Source organism: Babylonia areolata, chromosome 1, assembly GCF_041734735.1.
Source record: "Babylonia areolata isolate BAREFJ2019XMU chromosome 1, ASM4173473v1, whole genome shotgun sequence".
In the NCBI taxonomy this organism is placed as follows: Eukaryota; Metazoa; Mollusca; class Gastropoda; order Neogastropoda; family Buccinidae; genus Babylonia; species Babylonia areolata.
In genome coordinates this window covers 95,823,436-95,843,781 of record NC_134876.1, presented here as the reverse complement: position 1 = coordinate 95,843,781, position 20,346 = coordinate 95,823,436, and the positions used below count along the sequence as shown (strand labels likewise).

The window sequence follows — 20,346 nt, the reverse complement described above, 5'->3', positions numbered from 1 at the left end:
CAACGAAATAGACCTTTTATTTATTTATACTGACCTTTTATTTATTTATACTGGTACTTTGATATATGCAATTTTGTTATTTGTGTGTTTATTTATATATATACCATAAGTGTGTGGTGGTTATATCACACATTTAAGGGCTAATACCTGTTCAGCACTTACAACCCAGTGAATCTACTTTGTCAGATTTATTGATTATCAATTAATTAGTAATTATTATTAATCAGTATTGATTGATTGATTGATTCATTCATTCATTCATTTATTTCTCTTTCGAATGTTTTAATCATTTCTTCTATCGTTCATTATACATTGATAATACATTAATAGGTAATATTGCTGCACACACATTCATGGTAATCATGGTTTATCCAGTTAAGTTATCTAGTGTCACAAATTGGGCAGGTTCCATTGTGTCAGAATTCATTGTGTGCTGAGTCGGCCTCTTCCTTCCGTAGATTGAGTGACCACAATCAGTTGTTGATTAGTCTGTCACTGTTTGGGGGATCTGCAGGAAAAAGCACCTTAAAAAAAAGAAAGAAAGAAAATAAGGACCTTTTTATTTCGCAATATCTAGGCTAGACCACTCCAGTTAGTCAAGTGCGCCTCGGGGATAAACCATGACCGGCACAGCTCCAGCCTGTCATTTACTGCTACTTTGATGCATGGTCCTTACACGAAGAACAAAGAAATATTACTTAGATCCTTTCTTTTTTCTTTCTTTCCTGGTCACATTCAAGATACTCTTTTTTTCATTGACTCACTTTTGTAAACAAAGTGAGTCTATGTTTTAACCCGGTGTTTGGTTGTCTGTGTGTGTGTGTGTGTGTGTGTGTGTGTGTGTGTCCGTGTGTCTGTGTGTCTGTGGTAAACTTTAACATTGACATTTTCTCTGCAAATACTTTATCAGTTGACACCAAATTTGGCATAAAAATAGGAAAAATTCAGTTCTTTCCAGTCATCTTGTTTAAAACAATATTGCACCTCTGGGATGGGCACAAAAAAAATTAAAAAAAGAAGCCTAATTATATGCAAACTGCATTTACTGTTATATTTATATTTTTTGTATTCTCTAAACTTGGCACTTTGACCTCTTATTCTGACACAACAGCAAGAGGAGTCATTATTATCATTTTTTGTTCAAACAGGAACTTCTTTTGCTAAGCATTGAATTTTTATTTATTTTGCAAATGTTTTGGCGCAGATAGTAAAAAAGGGAAATTACTCTATAATTAATGCTAGGGGACTTAATTTATCACAAGTGAGTCCTGAAGGCCTTGCCTCTTTTGTTTTTATTATGTGACAGTAGTCACATTCTTGTAGGAATAGGGATCACAGCACATGGCTGATACACGAATTACATAAGACATACAATGTATATATTTAATGTTGTCAACATTCATGTGTCAGGAGAGGGCCAAGGAACAGTTGATTGAGGGTTGTATTTTTTCTGAAATCCTCCAAATCCTTGTGAGGCTTGTGGATTTCTCTCATTTTATTTTCTTTGTAATGACTCACAAAATTAAGGAGACATGCTGTGACCATGATCAATTCCTTTCTGTTTAAATTGAAGACCTTTTTTTCTGATCCGTTCTACATGATTGCTAGTTTTACTGCTGTGACTCTCACACTGTTCATTTTGTCTTTCCACGTGTCTGTCTCTCTCAGCGTGTTGTGATGTGTATCTCACGAGCTGCATACAGTTGTCTGTCTGTCTGTGTGTCTTGTCTCTGTTCACTCGACTGTTTCTGTTCACATACATTGTACATGTAAATTGTGCTATATATACACATACATTACGCTATACAAATTGTGCTATAATATATGTATATATATATATATATATATATATATGTGTGTGTGTGTGTGTGTGTGTGTGTGTGTGTGTGTGTGTGTACATTGTAGTGTGCACATTGTGTTATGTATTATCAGTTTGATGAAGTACACACACACAGAATGAGACATTGGGTTTGATAGTTTTTATCATTGTTGATCAGTGTGTTCCCTGGGTATGAATTCCTGGTTGTTTATGTGATGTCAAATGCTGAACAGTAATATTTGAACTCATCATATTTTTTGCTATTTGCAAGGTGAAGCAAACTGAAAATGAAATGAACTGGACAAATTCTTTTTGTTAAGATTTTAAAAAGAAAAATATATAGTGTGTAGAGAATGTGATCACAATATTTCAGCTAGAATATGATGCTGATTTTTTTTTTTTTCTTAAATTTTTTTTTTTTTTTTTAGAGAGAGAGTAATGCATTCAAATGTGTGCTTATGTGTACATGTGTGCATAGTCTGTGTGTGTCTCTGTCTCTGTCTCTCTCTCTGTGTATGTGTGTGTGTGTGTGTGTGTGTGTGTGTGTGTGTGTGTGTGTGACATAAAGAGAGAGAGGGTGAGGTGAGGAGGCATGGATACAAAGTTCTTTGCTGTGCTGGACATCTTTGAGTTGTAGAAAAAGAGAGGCGATCTGATAAAGTGTCAGGATGGGTTTATATTGTAAAGAACACAATCAATGATGGAAGAGGCAGATTTCACAGTTTGGCTGTATTCAATGTTTGGAACGATGGTTTGTCTTTGTTTGACAACAATTTGTCAGTCTCTGATCCAAGCCATAATTTCATCAGCAGAACATTGAATAGCTTCATTTAATTCACATTATCAGAGGAATGACAGTGTGACAGTTGCTGTTTCTGCAGTGCAAACAGAGAGTGCCCCTGCACCATCATTTGCAGACATGTGTTTTTGTTGGCCCCAAGCATTTTGTGTGGAGGCAGCTGCTGCTGGGATTTGCTGGTGGATAAAAGAAGAAAATTGTATTTTGTGTGTGTGTGTGTATATATATATATATATATATATATATATATATATATGTGTGTGTGTGTGTGTGTGTGTGTGTGTGTGTGTGTGTACCCACATGTGTGTACATTTGTATTAGCAGTAGTAGAACTTTTTATGTTGTGTCTTTTCACATAATATAGAGCTGGTGAGATACCATAATTATAATGTTGCAATATAGAAAGGAGACAGGTGTGACTGCAGAGCCCATACACACCCCTAACACCAAATGTGTGATGTGTGCAGATTTCAGGGCCACACACACCCATAACATGAATACCAAATGTGTGATGTGTGCAGATTACAGGGCCACACACACCCATAACATGAACACCAAATGTGTGATGTGTGCAGATTACAGGGCCACACACACCCATAACATGAACACCAAATGTGTGATGTGTGCAGATTACAGGGCCCAAGGTCACACTCACCCATAACACCAAGTGTGATGTGTGCAGATTGCAGGGTCACACACACCCATAACATTAACACCAAATGTGTGATGTGTGCAGATTACAGGGCCCACAGTGTCAACGCCATCCTGTCCATGCTACTTCTACTGCACCCAGATTTTGTTTCGCAATGGTGAGTTCTCTGCACATAGTTATAGTTTTGCTGGTCATCACAGTATACATTGGTAGAGAAGAAAATTAATGATTCATTGTTTGGATAAGCATTGTGAAAGACAGTCAGCAGCTGAATAGGGACACCCTATAGTGCTGATACAGCCATTGAAACCTTTGTCCTGTCATGGTCTACCTGACATTGTTTCTCTGCTGGAACAGGAAGAACAGGTTTTTCATTGGACTGCATTATTTCATTTATTGAAGTAAAGTGGGTTTTGAATCAGTATGTCAAGATTTGTTGTTTTTATTATCTATCTATCTATCTATCTATCTATCTATCTATCTGTCTATCTATCTATCTACATCTGTACATCTATAGATCTGTCTGTCTGTCTATCTTATATCTATCTTTCTGTGTATCCATCTATCTTTCTACATAAGATTTATTTAATTATATATCTGTTTATGTGTTACATACTTTTGGCCTTCTCATCTGTCTCCTTTTTCTCTGTACTTTCTCTTTGGTCATGTCCTTCGCAGTCATTATCGATGGAAAATAAAACATACCACCATTTTTCTGCATGATTTATAAGGGGATTAAGCAGAGAGGTGCTTGACAGGAATTGATTGGTGCTGGGCACAGTGAGTAGAACAGTGTATGACATGATGATTGGTGACACCTGCAGGGGCAGAGAGATGTGTGGGTTCCACCTGTGGAGGCTGTGGCAGTGGGAATGGTGGACACATGGGAGGGAGGTGGGGGGGGGAGGGGGGGGGGGGGCTGATACCATGGGCCACACTGCAGGGCTGTCCGTTCTTGACTGCATGCATTCTCTGTGGCTCTTCCTTCAGTCCATTTCCCCTGTCCCTTACATCCGTCCCAGTATCATCATGTGTTTTGACACATCCCCCAGTGTCATCATGTGTTTTGACACATCCCCCAGTGTCATTATGTGTTTTGACACCCACCCAGTGTCATCATGTGTTTTGACACATCCCCCAGTGTCATCATATGTTTTGACACATCCCTCCCAATATCTCAGCGTGTTTGGACATATTCCCCAGTATCATCACATGTTTTGACACATCTCTCCCAATGTCATCATGTGTTTTGACACATCCCCCAGTGTCATCATGTGTCAGTATCATCATGTGTTTTGACACATCCGCACCAGTGTCATCATGTGTCTTGACACATCCCCCAGTATTATCATGTGTTTTGACACATCCCTCCTAGTATCATCATGTGTCTTGACACATCCCCCAGTGTCATCATGTGTTTTGACACATCCCCCAGTATCATCATGTGTTTTGACACATCCCTCCCAGTATCGTCATGTGTCTTTACACATCCCCTAGTATCATCATGTGTTTTGACACATCCGCCAGTATCATCATGTGTTTTGACACATCCCCCAGTATCATCATGTGTTTTGACACATCCCCAGTGTCATCATGTGTTTTGACACATCCCCCATTGTCATCATGTGCTTTGACACATCCCCTAGTGTCATCATGTGTCAGTATCATGTGTTTTGACACATCCCCCAGTGTCATCATTTGTCAGTATCATCATGTGTTTTGACACATCACCCAGTATCATCATGTGTTTTGACACATCCCTCCCAGTATCATCATGTGTTTTGACACATCCCCCAGTGTCATCATGTGTTTTGACACATCCCCCAGTATCATCATGTGTCTTGACACATCACCCAGTATCATCATGTGTTTTGACACATCCCTCCCAGTATCATCATGTGTTTTGACACATCCCTCCCAGTATCATCATGTGTCTTGACACATCCCCCAGTGTCATCATGTGTCTTGACACATCCCCCAGTGTCATCATGTGTCTTGACACATCCCCCAGTGTCATCATGTGTTTTGACACATCCCTCCAAGTATCGTCATGTGTTTTGACACATCCCCCAGTGTCATCATGTGTTTTGACACATCCCCCATTGTCATCATGTGTTTTGACACATCCCCCAGTATCATCGTATGTTTTGACACATCCCACATTGTCATCATATGTTTTGACACATCCTCCAGTATCATCATGTGTTTTGACACATCCCCCAGTATCATCATAATTCATATGTTTTGACACATCACCCAGTATCATCATGTGTCTTGACACATCCCCCAGTGTCATCATGTGTTTTGACACATCCCCCAGTGTCATGTGTTTTGACACATCACCCAGTATCATCATGTGTCTTGACATATCCCCCAGTGTCAACATATGTTTTGACACATCCCCCAGTGTCATCATGTGTTTTGACACATCCCCAGTGTCATCATGTGTTTTGACACATCCCCCAGTGTCATGCGTTTTGACACATCCCCCAGTGTCATCATGTGTTTTGACACATCCCCCAGTGTCATCATGTGTTTTGACACATTCCCCAGTGTCATCATATGTTCTGACACATCCCCCAGTGTCATCATGTGTCTTGACACATCCCCCAGTGTCATCATGTGTTTTGACACATCCCTCCTAGTGTCATCATATGTTATGACACATCCCCCAGTGTCATCATGTTTTGACACATCCCTCCCAGTGTCATTATGTGCACACATACTCACACACACACATGCACACGCACATGCATGTGCTTACACACTCAGACACACACACACACAGACACACACACACAGACAGACAGACAGACAGACAGACACACACACACACACACACACACACACACACACACACACACACACAGAATTAAGGTTTAGAACGACTATATCCATCCATGCAGGGGGAGATAAATATCAGCAGTGATCCTCCAATACCTCTGCAGTCACTGCCTCATTGATTTCTGTCTAATTGGGATTTCACTTCCATGGAAACCCAAAAAACGAACCAGTCTCCATAGTAACGTCAGAACCTTTAGAGGGTGAAAATGGATATTTTTGTACCTGGCTATAGATGCTGAATGAAAAATGAGGAAGATGAGGAGGAAGTAGAAGACAAGAGAAAGGTTGTGTGAAGTTGATTATTAAAAGCTAGAAAAGAGAAAGTTGCAAAGGTTGTGTGAAGTTGATTATTAAAAGCTAGAAAAGAGAAAGTTGCAAAGGTTGTACGAAGTTGTTTATTAAAAGCTAGAAAAGAGAAAGTTGCAAAGGTTGTATGAAGTTGTTTATTAAAAGCTAGAAAAGAGAAAGTTGCAAAGGTTGTATGAAGTTGTTTATTAAAAGCTAGAAAAGAGAAAGTTGCAAAGGTTGTATGAAAGTTCAAAATTTGCTCTTCTATTTATATGATTTCATATGTCTTATCCATAAATATTGCAAAAATAGTGATATAAAAAGTCCCAAAATCTTATTTCAAATTTGATGTGTGAGATTAATAATAATGATGATGATGATAATAATGATAATGATAAGAATAATAAGAATAAGACTGTGTGTGACTACTTCTATGATTACCACTACCACCACATCCACTACCACTACCACTACTACAACAATGATAACTACTACTCTTACTATAACTACTTCTGCTACTGTGCTCTGTCTTCTTAGCACAGTGGCCAGAGCAAAGATGATAGAAATTAACAACACAGGGCACTGTAAACCAGACTTAGTACATTAATGAATAAGATCGGTACAGGGGAATATGTGATGGAAGTTGACACCACAGGGTACTGTAAACCACATTGCGAACATTAATGAATAAGATCGGTACAGGGGAAAAGGTGATGGAAATTGACACTACAGGGCACTGTAATCAAAAACAATCAGGACAATTGGAATATTTCACTCACAAAGCACACACACAAACACACACACACACACACACACACACCCCTCCTCATTCTCCTTCCTCTCCGTCTTCTCCTCCTCTTTCATCATATGGTTATTGACCCCTCCCTTCCTTGCTGTGTACAGAGGTGATGGTACAGTATCGTGGAGGTCTGCCTGTGGTGTCAGTGCCTTTACCTTCCCGGCGGGAGAGCTGTGAGTTCACACTCAAACCCATCTCGCACACTGTGGCCGACTTCCTGCAGTTCATCCGGGATGAGGATGGAGGCATTGACCGGGTGGCCGTGTACAAGGAAGGTGAGTGAGACAGGGTGGGGGAGTTGAGGTGACACAGGGTGGATGAGTTAAGGAAGGTGACACAGGGTGGATGTGTTGAGGTGACACAGGGTGGATGTGTTAAGGTGACACAGGGTGGATGTGTTGAGGTGACACAGGGTGGATGTGTTGAGGTGACACAGGGTGGATGTGTTGAGGTGACACAGGATGGATGTGTTAAGGTGACACAGGGTGGATGTGTTAAGGTGACACAGGGTGGATGTGTTGAGGTTACACAGGATGTGACACAGGGTGGATGTGTTAAGGTGACACAGGGTGGATGTGTTGAGGTTACACAGGATGTGACACAGGGTGGATGTGTTAAGGTGACACAGGGTGGATGTGTTGAGGCGACACAGAGTGGATGTGTTGAGGTGACACAGGGTGGATGTGTTAAGGAAGGTGACATAGGGTGGATGTGTTAAGGTGACACAGGGTGGATGTGTTGAGGTTACACAGCGTGGATGTGTTGAGGTGACACAGGGTGGATGTATTAAGGTGACACAGGTGGATGTGTTGAGGTGACACAGGGTGGATGTGTTAAGGAAGGTGACACAGGGTGGATGTGTTGACGTTACACAGGGTGGATATCTTAAGGAAGGTGACACAGGGTTGATGTGTTGACGTTACACAGGGTGGATGTCTTAAGGAAGGTGACACAGGGTGGATGTGTTGAGGTGACACAGGATGGATGTGTTAAGGAAGGTGACACAGGGTGGATGTGTTGAGGTGACACAGGGTGGATGTGCTAAGGAAGGTGACAGAGGGTGGATGTGTTGAGGTGACACAAGGTGGATGTGTTGAGGTGACACAGGGTGGATGTGTTAAGGAAGGTGACACAGGGTGGATGTGTTAAGGAAGGTGACACAGGGTGGATGTATTGAGGTGACACAGGTTGGACCAGAATGTAGACAGTCAGATGTATGCAGTGTCATTAAATCTGTACCCCCCTTACGTTGCGCCAGAGTGTAGACAGTCAGATGTATGCAGTGTCATTAAATCTGCCCCACCCCCACCCCCCCTTTATGTTGTGCAGTTCTTTCTTTCTCTGTCCCCTGATTTAGGGGTCATCATGTGGGACTCCAGATAGCTGATACTGTTTTGTCAGGATCACAGATGTTCTGTGTGTGTGTGTGTGTGCGCGTGCGTGCGTGCATGTGTGTGTGTGTGTGTGTGTGTGTGTGTGTGTGCATTCACGCAGGATGTTTTCTGCACTGGGAGAGGAAGGTGCTTTTCTTGATGGGGAAGTGTTGAACAGACAGAGTTCATTGTTGAATAACAGCACATACACATGCATGGACACACACGCACATGCACACACACACACACACACACACACACACACACACACACACACACAGTTGAATAATCACTCAAACAGGCATGAACACACATACCAGTCTTTATGGAGTGACTGATCTCAGTCTTTTAGTTGAATGATTTGTTTATTGCTTAATTCAGTCATCAATGCATAATGATAAGGATAATGGTGATGATGAAGGAAGAAGAAGAAAGAGAAAAAAAAATGAAAGGAAAGAAGAGACAAAGACAGGGCAAGGCAAGGAAAAGAAGGAAGACTGAAGAAAACCAGAACAAAGCCATTGCCAACAGAGCCAGTTATCATTCTCACTGCTATCAGCTCCATCTTGCATTCTTTTCCTCCTCCTCCCATAAAGTCTGACAGAGGGGGACAAAGAAAGAAAACAACAACACATCATTGTATGCACAAGATGGAAAGCCAACTGAAGAAGGGAAAAATAAACATTCAGAAGATGGAAATGCAAGGAAAGAAGGGCAACCTAAACATTGAGCAGTCCTCAGAGTGCTCCATTTCTGTCCTCATCGTCACCAGAAGTGCTTTGCTCCCCGCAGTTACAGCTAGCAGTGGACAATATTTCACATGCTGTTTCCCTTCAGTCACAGCAGTGGACATTATTTCACATTCTGTTCCCCTTCAGTCACAGCTAGCAGTGGACAATATTTCACATGCTGTTTCCCTTCAGTCACAGCTAGCAGTGGACATTATTTCACAGTCTGTTCCCCTTCAGTCACAGTTAGCAGTGGACATTATTTGACAGTCTGTTCCCCTTCAGTCACAGCTAGCAGTGGACATTATTTCACAGTCTGTTCCCCTTCAGTCACAGCTAGCAGTGGACAATATTTCACATGCTGTTCCCATTCAGTCACAGCTAGCAGTGGACATTATTTCACATGCTGTTCCCCTTCAGTCACAGTTAGCAGTGGACATTATTTCACAGTCTGTTTCCCTGCAGTCACAGCTAGCGGTGGACATTATTTCACAGTCTGTTTTTCTGCAGTCACAGAAACCCCACATCACACTCAAAGAAAGACACAAAAACAGTGTGTCATGTCTGTCAGAAACCCCACCTCACAGCACAATGATCCACAGTGAAACAGTCTCTGGTAGGTGTCCAACATAACACGTGAGTGGAGAAAAACAAGTGACTTTACACCACAGCCAGGAGAAATCCTGTCACAAATCTGGCTTTCGTCTCCAAAACGTGCATGGAAACAGCGTGGCGTGTTGGAGAGAATCCTCTTCCAGCAAAACAAGTGAAGTGCAAACAGGAGTGAATGGGCCTCATCCGTTCTGACGGGAGAAATCTCTGATCAAATTGTGCATGTAGCACATTTCACGCCCTGATCTGCCATCTGAGTGGCTGAAAGATGCAGTTGAAATAAATGATGGCTTCTCCGTGACATTTTTTTCCTGGTCTTTTCTTTTCTCTCTCTCCTTCTTCTGATGACCGGCAGAGTCCGAAAATATCCCCATACTTTTCTAAAACTTGTAATAATGATAATGAGGATGTTAAGCAGCTGGATTGCCATTTCTAGGCTGGCCAACCTAAATGTAAAATCCATTTATCATCATTCCAAGTGTGGGACAAAACGTCTTCAGCCACTCTGATTCAAAAATATTTTAAATATTTTCACTCCAACTCGATCACCCCCCCCCCCCTCCCTGCACCTCCCGCTCCCTCCCTCCCCCTCTCTCTCTCCTTCCATGTCTATATGTTTCACTTTTCAGTCTCTCCTCTCCTTACATGTCTCTATGTTTCACTTTTCAGCACTCCCCCCTCCCCCCTTATCTCTCTCCTTCCATGTCGCTATGTTTCACTTTTCAGTCCCCCCTCTCACTCTCCATGTCTGTCTCAGATCCCTGATCGATACTCAACCCTCCTCTCTCTCTTTCCATGTCTGTCTCAGATCCCTGATCGATACTCACCCCTCCTCTCTTCTCTCTCTCTCTCCATGTCTGTCTCAGATCCCTGATCGATACTCACCCCTCCTCTTTCTCTCTCCATGTCTGTCTCAGATCCCTGATCGATACTCACCCCTCCTCTCTCTCTCTCCATGTCTGTCTCAGATCCCAGATCGATACTCACCCCTCCTCTCTCTCTCTCCATGTCTGTCTCAGATCCCTGATCGATACTCACCCCTCCTCTCTGTCTGCAGCATCTCCTCCCCTCTTCTCCATTTCAACAGCCATCCTTTCCTATTTTGTTTCTCTCCTCACTGACATGTATATCGCACGAGGATCGTTCAAGTGGAATAAAAGCACTGGTCGAGGAGAGGCGAGCGTTGAAGGTATCAACACGACAAGCAATGAATAACTGTATTGACGTGTGTATTAGAAATGGGAGTCATGGAATAAACTGTATTGACGGGGTATTAGAAATGGGAGTCATGGAATAAACTGTATTGACGTGTGTATTAGAAATGGGAGTCATGGAATAAACTGTATTGACGGGGTATTAGAAATGGGAGTCACGGAATAAACTGTATTGACGGGGTATTAGAAATGGGAGTCATAGAATAAACTGTATTGACGGGTGTATTAGAAATGGGAGTCATGGAATAAACTGTATTGACGGGGTATTAGAAATGGGAGTCACGGAATAAACTGTATTGACGGGGTATTAGAAATGGGAGTCATAGAATAAACTGTATTGACGGGTGTATTAGAAATGGGAGTCATAGAATAAACTGTATTGACGGGTGTATTAGAAATGGGAGTCATGGAATAAACTGTATTGACGGGGTATTAGAAATTGGAGCCATGGAATATATTGTATTGAAGGTGTTTTAGAAATTAGAGCCATGGAATAAATTGCATTGACTCACACATACACACACTCACACAAACACACGCATACACACACGCTTGCGCGCGCGCCCAGACACCCCCCCCCCACACACACACACAGACACACACACACACACACACACACACACACACACACACACACACATATACACACACACACATGCGCGCGCGCGCGTGCACATTTCCAAGAAATAATATACTGCGATATGCTGTATCGGAAAACGTTGTCACACACGATGTTTAACTCTCTCCATACGAACGGCGAAAGAGACGACGTTAACAGCGTTTCACCCCAATTACCATCATCAAAATATTGCAAGTGGAAGGCTCTTATACTGAAGAGGTGAATGTTGACAAAGAATACCACAATTCTGACGACGGAAGCTAAAGGTTGGGCCATTCAGACACCCAGTGGACATCCGAGGGGTCTGTGTAGAGGAGAAGAGAGGACTGGCCGTACTGAGTGAGTTAAAACTTTACTCAGTGACGAAAACCAGGAACCAAAATTGGCGTCAAGAGAGTGATGTGAGCTGTGGAGCAAAGACCGATCACCAGACGCCATGTGCACTGCACTGACTGAACCACACGCTGCACACTCATCCAGCACTCACATGGCGCCCCTCTCTGTCCAGCACTCACATGGCGCCCCTCTCTATCCAGCACTCAAATGGCGCCCCGCTCTATCTAGCATTCACATGGCACCTCTCTCTATCCAGCACACACATTGCGCCCCGCTCTGTCCGCACTCACATGGCGCCCCCCTCTATCCAGCACTCAGGATAGCACTCGAATGGCGCTCCTCTCTATCCAGCACTCACATGGCGCCCCTGGCACCCCTCTCTATCCAGCACTCACATGGCGCCCCTGGCACCCCTCTCTATCCAGCACTCACATGGCGCCCCTGGCACCCCTCTCTATCCAGCACTCACATGGCGCCCCGCTCTATCCAGCACTCACATGGGGCCCCGCTCTATCCAGCACTCACATGGCGCCCCGCTCTATCCAGCACTCACATGGCGCCCCGCTCTATCCAGCAGAACGAATCAGAATCGATCTCAACATGTTACCAACCTCCTTCCTCCACGCCTTTTATGAAGGGTGAGGGAGACGTGTGAACATCTGAGCATCTGTTGTGAGTGATGGAAGCCATGCGTGATGTGTGGTGGGGGTGATGACAACCATCCATCACAGAGACACGGCCAAGAGAGAAGTGACGGTGTGTGGCTACATGGTGTGGGTCTATGCCTTGTCCAAGGGACTCTGCCTGTGTGTTTGATGCTCCGCACACGACTTCACACCACACCGCACCACACCCCACTTCACCCCCATCCTACCACACCACACCACACCACAAGACACAATACACCATTACACCACATAATACCACATCACACCACACTACGCCACACCACACCACACCACGCCACACCATACCACATCACATCACATAACACCACACCACACCACATAGGATACCTGGTTGTCTCAGTTGTTTAATTCACTATCATTTTGTGTGCCTGTGTTTGTCTCTCTGTGCCTCTCTCTCTCTTTCTCTGCCTCTCTCTCTCTGCCTGTCACTATTTCTCTGTGAGTCTCTGTCTGTCTCTTTGTCCCCATCTTTCTGTTTAACTCTACCCATCTCTTCCCTCTCTCTCCCTCTCACCACCATCTCCTTCCCCCTCCCCCTCTGTTTCCCATCTTCCCCGTGCAGTCATGCCTCTCCCCTTCCCCCCACTGTCCATCAGTCATGCCTCTCCCCTTCCCCCCACTGTCCATCAGTCATGCCTCTCCCCTTCCCCCCACTGTCCATCAGTCATACCTCTCCCCTTCCCCCCCTCTCCCCTTCCCCCCACTGTCCATCAGTCATACCTCTCCCCTTCCCCCCCACTGTCCTCTCCCCTTCCCCCGCACTGTCCATCAGTCATACCTCTCCCCTTCCCCCCACTGTCCATCAGTCATACCTCTCCCCTCCCCCCCCACTGTCCATCAGTCATACCTCTCCCCTTCTCCCCACTGTCCATCAGTCATACCTCTCCCCTCCCCCCCACTGTCCATCAGTCATACCTCTCCCCTTTCCCCCCACTGTCCATCAGTCATACCTCTCCCCTCCCCCCCCACTGTCCATCAGTCATACCTCTCCCCTTCTCCCCACTGTCCATCAGTCATACCTCTCCCCTCCCCCCCCACTGTCCATCAGTCATACCTCTCCCCTTCTCCCCCACTGTCCATCAGTCATACCTCTCCCCTTCTCCCCACTGTCCATCAGTCATACCTCTCCCCTTCTCCCCACTGTCCATCAGTCATACCTCTCCCCTTCCCCCCCACTGTCCATCAGTCATACCTCTCCCCTTCCCCCCCACTGTCCATCAGTCATACCTCTCCCCTCCCCCCCCCACTGTCCATCAGTCATACCTCTCCCCTTTCCCCCCACTGTCCAGCAGTCAGTCATACCTCTCCCCTTCTCCCCACTGTCCATCAGTCATACCTCTCCCCTTCCCCCCCACTGTCCATCAGTCATACCTCTCCCCTTCCCCCCCTCTCCCCTTCCCCCCCACTGTCCATCAGTCATACCTCTCCCCTTCCCCCCACTGTCCATCAGTCATACCTCTCCCCTTCCCCTCCATTGTCCATCAGTCATACCTCTCCCCTTCCCCCCACTGTCCAGCAGTCAGTCATACCTCTCCCCTTCCCCCCACTGTCCATCAGTCATACCTCTCCCCTTCCCCCCACTGTCCAGCAGTCAGTCATACCTCTCCCCTTCTCCCCACTGTCCATCAGTCATACCTCTCCCCTTCCCCCCCACTGTCCATCAGTCATACCTCTCCCCTTCCCCCCACTGTCTATCAGTCATACCTCTCCCCTTCCCCCCACTGTCCATCAGTCATACCTCTCCCCTTCCCCCCACTGTCCATCAGTCATACCTCTCCCCTTCCCCCCCACTGTCCATCAGTCATACCTCTCCCCTTCCCCCCCCCCTCACTGTCCATCAGTCATACCTCTCCCCTTCCCCCCCCCCCCCCACTGTCCATCAGTCATACCTCTCCCCTTCCCCCCCACTGTCCATCAGTCATGCCTCTCCCCTCCCCCCACTGTCCATCAGTCATACCTCTCCCCTTCCCCCCCACTGTCCATCAGTCATACCTCTCCCCCCCCCCCACTGTCCATCAGTCATACCTCTCCCCTCCCCCCCCCCCACTGTCCATCAGTCATGCCTCTCCCCTCCCCCCACTGTCCATCAGTCATACCTCTCCCCTTTCCCCCCACTGTCCATCAGTCATACCTCTCCCCTTCCCCCCACTGTCCATCAGTCATACCTCTCCCCTTCCCGCCACTGTCCATCAGTCATACCTCTCCCCTTCCCCCCCAGTCCATCAGTCATGCCTCTCCCCTTCCCCTCCACTGTCCATCAGTCAGTCATACCTCTCCCCTTCCCCCCACTGTCCAGCAGTCATACCTCTCCCCTTCCCCCCACTGTCCAGCAGTCAGTCATACCTCTCCCCTTCCCCCCACTGTCCAGCAGTCATACCTCTCCCCTTCCCCCCACTGTCCATCAGTCATACCTCTCCCCTTCCCCCCACTGTCCATCAGTCATACCTCTCCCCTTCCCCCCCTCTCCCCTTCCCCCCCACTGTCCATCAGTCATACCTCTCCCCTTCCCCCCACTGTCCAGCAGTCAGTCATACCTCTCCCCTTCCCCCCACTGTCCAGCAGTCAGTCATACCTCTCCCCTTCCCCCCACTGTCCATCAGTCATACCTCTCCCCTTCCCCCCACTGTCCATCAGTCATACCTCTCCCCTTCCCCCCCCCTCTCCCCTTCCCCCCCACTGTCCATCAGTCATACCTCTCCCCTTCCCCCCACTGTCCATCAGTCATACCTCTCCCCTTCCCCTCCATTGTCCATCAGTCATGCCTCTCCCCTTCTCCCCACTGTCCATCAGTCATACCTCTCCCCTTCCCCCCACTGTCCATCAGTCATACCTCTCCCCTTCCCCCCACTGTCCATCAGTCATACCTCTCCCCTTCCCCCCACTGTCCATCAGTCATACCTCTCCCCTTCTCCCCACTGTCTATCAGTCATACCTCTCCCCTTCCCCCCACTGTCCATCAGTCATACCTCTCCCCTTTCCCCCACTGTCCATCAGTCATACCTCTCCCCTTCCCCCCCCTCTCCCCTTCCCCCCACTGTCCATCAGTCATACCTCTCCCCTTCTCCCCACTGTCTATCAGTCATACCTCTCCCCTTTCCCCCCACTGTCCATCAGTCATACCTCTCCCCTTCCCCCCCTCTCCCCTTCCCCCCACTGTCCATCAGTCATACCTCTCCCCTTCCCCCCCTCTCCCCTTCCCCCCACTGTCCATCAGTCATACCTCTCCCCTTCCCCCCCCTCTCCCCTTCCCCCCCTCTCCCCTTCTCCCCACTGTCCATCAGTGATCTTAATTTACACCCCTCCCCCCTCCAAACTTCCGATTCAGATTGATGGATTGATCAAATAAGTGAAACAGACTGTCTTCCCTTTTCCCTCTAGTCTTCATCCGTTTAAAGAATGAAGTCTGGCTGAGGTCAGACAGTGGAGGAGTGACAGTGTACCAACCGAAGAAAAAAAAAATGAAAAGAAAAAAAGACAGACATATTATCAACAGCCACAGAGAGAAGGCTCTCCATAATAATACAGTGCAGGTCGCAGCTGCCACACATCTTCTGTGATCCATTGATTTTATTTATTTGTTTATTTATTTATTCATATATTTATATGGAGTTAACATGTAGGGGGACCATGGCCCGTACATGACTAAACCATCCGTGTCCCTGCGTGTGTCGTCAGTGCTTTTCAGGGGCATATTGTGAAATCCACCCGGCTAGCACTGACTAGCGCTCTGTCCTCCCCACCCCCATGGGGCACACTTTGAAATCCACCCGGCTAGCACTGACTAGCGCTCTATACACCCCACCCCATGAGGCACTCTGTGAAATCCACCAGGCTAGCACTGACTTGTGCTCTATCCACCCCACCCCATGGGGCACACTGTGAAATCCACCCGGCTAGCACTGACTAGCGCTCTATCCACCCCACCCCATCCCACGGGGCACACTGTGAAATCCACCCGGCTAACACTAGTCGACTATCCGATGAATAAAATATCAGTGCCAGATAAAATTGCGTCCGCCCCCTCTTGAGGTGTGTGTGTGTGTGTGTGTGTTACGGAGAGAGAGAGAGAGAGGGGGTTGGAGGTGGAGTTGGGGGCGGTGCTGGTGAAAGTTGCTGTGGGGAAAATCGGATTATGAGAATGAGAGACCTGTGTGTGTGTGTGTGTGTGTGTGTGTGTGTGTGTGTGTGTGTGTGTGCGCGCGCGTGTGCGTGCGTGCGTGCGTGTGTGTGTGTGTGTTTGTGTGTGTGTGTGTGTGTGTGTGTGTGTGTGTGTGTGTGTGTGTGCGTGCTGGTGTACATGTAAATTGGGAATTGCTTTAAAAGCATTACAAGTTGGCAGCCTTTACATAATCAGATTGAAGAAAGGAGATGATAGAGGAGTGGAGGGAGGTGGTGGTGGTTGGAGTTATCAAACATCAGACTGGTTTTTGCTTCCCTGAACTTTTTTTTGGTCATCTGCTGAGGGCTGAAAGTTTCGGAGTTGAAGACACAAACGGTGTGGAGATCGTAGGATGGACGTGTGTGTGTGTGTGTGTGTGTGTGTGTGTGTGTGTGTGTGTGTGTGTGTGTGTGTGCGCGCGCGTGCGTGCGTGCGTGCGTGCGTGCATGTGTGTGTTGATGTGTATGTGTCAGTGGGTATCTGTGTGTCTGTATAGGCTGGCGCACGTTTAATTTGTTTGGGGTGTTTACCTTTGGCGTCGTTCTAAGACAAGATAGGGAATGGTAGAATGTTGTGTGCAGGTTTTGGAACTAATTCTGTCTTCAGGTCTGAATACAACTGACGCAGCACATGCCAGGACCATGTTTCGTGCTGTCAGAATTGAACATTGAAATCAGTGTGACTCTGTCACCCCTTTGAAGTCCACAAAACGCACGTCAACTTCACCGAAAAATTAACAGTGCTCACCATGTAGCGTGATAATTTTGTCACCAGTGCTCACCATGTAGCGTGATAATTTTTTTTCCATTAGTGCTCACCATGTAGCGTGATAATTTTTTTTCATCAGTGCTCACCATGTAGCGTGATAATTATTTTCATCAGTGCTCACAGTGTAGCGTGATAATTTTTTTCACCAGTGCTCACCATGTAGTGATATTTTTTAACCAGTGCTCACCATGTAGTGTCATAATTTTGTCACCAGTACTCACCATGTAGCGTGATAATTTTTTTCACCAGCGCTCACCATGTAGTCTGATAATTTTTTCATCAGTGCTCAGCATGTAGCGTGATATTTTTGTCACCCGTGCTCACCTTGTAGTGTGATAATTTTTTCACCAGTGCTCACCATGTAGTGTGATAATTTTTTTCACCAGTGCTCACCATGTAGCGTGGTAATTTTTTTCACCAGTGCTCACCATGTAGTGATATTTTTTAACCAGTGCTCACCATGTAGCGTGATAATTTTTTTCACCAGTGCTCACCATGTAGCGTGATAATTTTGTCACCAGTACTCACCATGTAGCGTGATAATTTTTTTCACCAGCGCTCACCATGTAGTGTCATAATTTTTTCATGTAGCGTGATAATTGTTTCATCAGTGCTCACCATGTAGTGCGATAATTTTGTCACCAGTGCTCACCATGTAGCGTGATAATTTTGTCACCAGTGCTCACCATGTAGCGTGATAATTTTGTCACCAGTACTCACCATGTAGCGTGATAATTGTTTCATCAGTACTCACCATGTAGCGTGATAATTTTGTCACCAGTGCTCACCATGTAGCGTGATAATTTTGTCACCAGTGCTCCCCATGTAGCGTGATAATTTTGTCACCAGTGCTCACCATGAGCTTCACATGAGCACAGCTGACGTGTAATTCCTGATGCCTGACTCTGAGGGCCACTCAAGATAGCTGCCATAACATTGATCCCTGTGCTGCTGTTTTGCTTTGTGGTTTTCTTAAAGGCCACCTGCCTGTGAACCAGCTTTCAAGTTGATCGTGTGTTGAATTTTTAAACCGCCCCTTCCTTGATCCCCGGCCCGAAAGCAGCTTTTCTGCAGTGGGTTCTTTTTGTGTCGGAGCTCAGCTCTGTTCCCTTCCATGTTCTGGAGCTGGTGGTTCTTTTTGTGCCGACAAGCTGCTTTTCCTTGATGTTGTTCTGTTGTTTATTGCCCTTGTTGTGGACATGTGCTGTGCGTGGTCTTGTTCTTCTTCCTCTTCCTCTTCTTGTTCCTGTTCTTGACATTCGTCTTGTTCTTCTTGTTTTTGATATTCTTCTCCTTGTTCTTCTTCTCCACCCCCATTTCTAATCCATCACTGGTTTATGCACCCATTTCTGATTCACCCATTTTATTCTCTCTCTCTTGTCACCAGTGTATGCAGTCATTTTCATACACTTCTTTAAATTAAGTTTCAAACAAAAAAGAAAGTAAACAAAAAGTACAAGAAGAAGAACAAGAACAACAAAGCGCTGACCGAAGAAATGGGGTCAGTGTTGGTGGAGGACGAGTTGTGAACACTGATTTTTCCTCGGAAACAGAGAGAGAGAGAGAGAGAGAGAGAGAGAGAAGGTCCCCCCGTGTTGGTACCATGTGACAGGTGTTGGTGAAGGCGGGCTGTCCTCCCAGCTCATATTTCTCATTTCACACATGGGGCTTGGTGTAGACACTGTGCCTGTGTGGTGTTCACCTGTGCACACACACACACACACACACACACATTGGTTTCATGTTTCGTCGAGCTGCCCCAGACGCGTTCACAACAATAAGTGGAGAGAAACAGCAAGCAAAGGAGAGAGAGAGAGAGAGATAGGCATTGATTTCCCCGACAGGACTAAGTGTCAGGTGAGCAGCACCTGTTGGTATCGTGGTGACACGTGACGTGACGCTGAAGGCATGCTGTGATCAGACCCCCCCACCCCCCCACTACCCTCACACCTCTCTGGGCTGGCTTGTGTCGTATCTTGTTGTGTTGTATCGTATTCTGTTGTGTTGTGTTAAAGTGTGTTCTGTTGTTTTGTTTTGTATTGTGTTGGGCATATGTATTTTCAAAATAATCTGCGCTACACATTTCCGCTTTTCTATCGATCTTTCGGTTCCTTTCCGCTTTTCTATCGATCTTTCGGTTTCTTTCCGCTTTTCTATCGATCTGTGTGTTTCTTTCCGCTTTTCTATCGTTCTGTGGATACCGGGTTTCTATCGACTTCTTCGGGCTTCTTTCCGCTTTCCTGTCGTTCTGCGGATTTCTTTCCACTTTTCTATCGATCTTAGGGTTTCTTTCCGCATTTGTATCGATCTCTTTAGGTGTGTTTTTTTCGCTTTTCTATCGATCTCTTTGGGTTCTTTCCGCTTTTCTATCGATCTCAGGGTTTCTTTCCGCTTTTTTGTCTATTTTTGGGTTTCTTTCCGCTTTTCTATGGATCTCAGAGTTTCTTTCCGCTTTTCTATCGTTCGGTTGTTTCTGCTTTGTCGTTCATTGCAGTGTTATTTGCTAGGATGGCCTTTTCATGCACGCATACATAGACACACACACAAACTCGCAAAGGCAAGTGCTTTCGCACACACTCTCGCACGCGAGCGACCCCTCTCGCCCTCCTCAACCCCTAGCTTAACACCGATATGCCTCAGACCCATC

General features: G+C 46.1%; 1 protein-coding gene across 1 annotated transcript in view; it reads left to right on the top strand.

Moving 5' to 3' along the window:
* LOC143289828 (calcium uniporter protein, mitochondrial-like) overlaps nucleotides 1-20,346 on the top strand; it is a 112,196-nt gene that overhangs the window by 1,200 nt on the left and 90,650 nt on the right. The window contains exons 2-3 of the mRNA XM_076599008.1: nucleotides 3,355-3,427; nucleotides 7,306-7,476. Coding sequence (XP_076455123.1) covers nucleotides 3,355-3,427; nucleotides 7,306-7,476 — 244 coding nt within the window. The remainder of the gene's footprint in view (nucleotides 1-3,354; nucleotides 3,428-7,305; nucleotides 7,477-20,346) is intronic.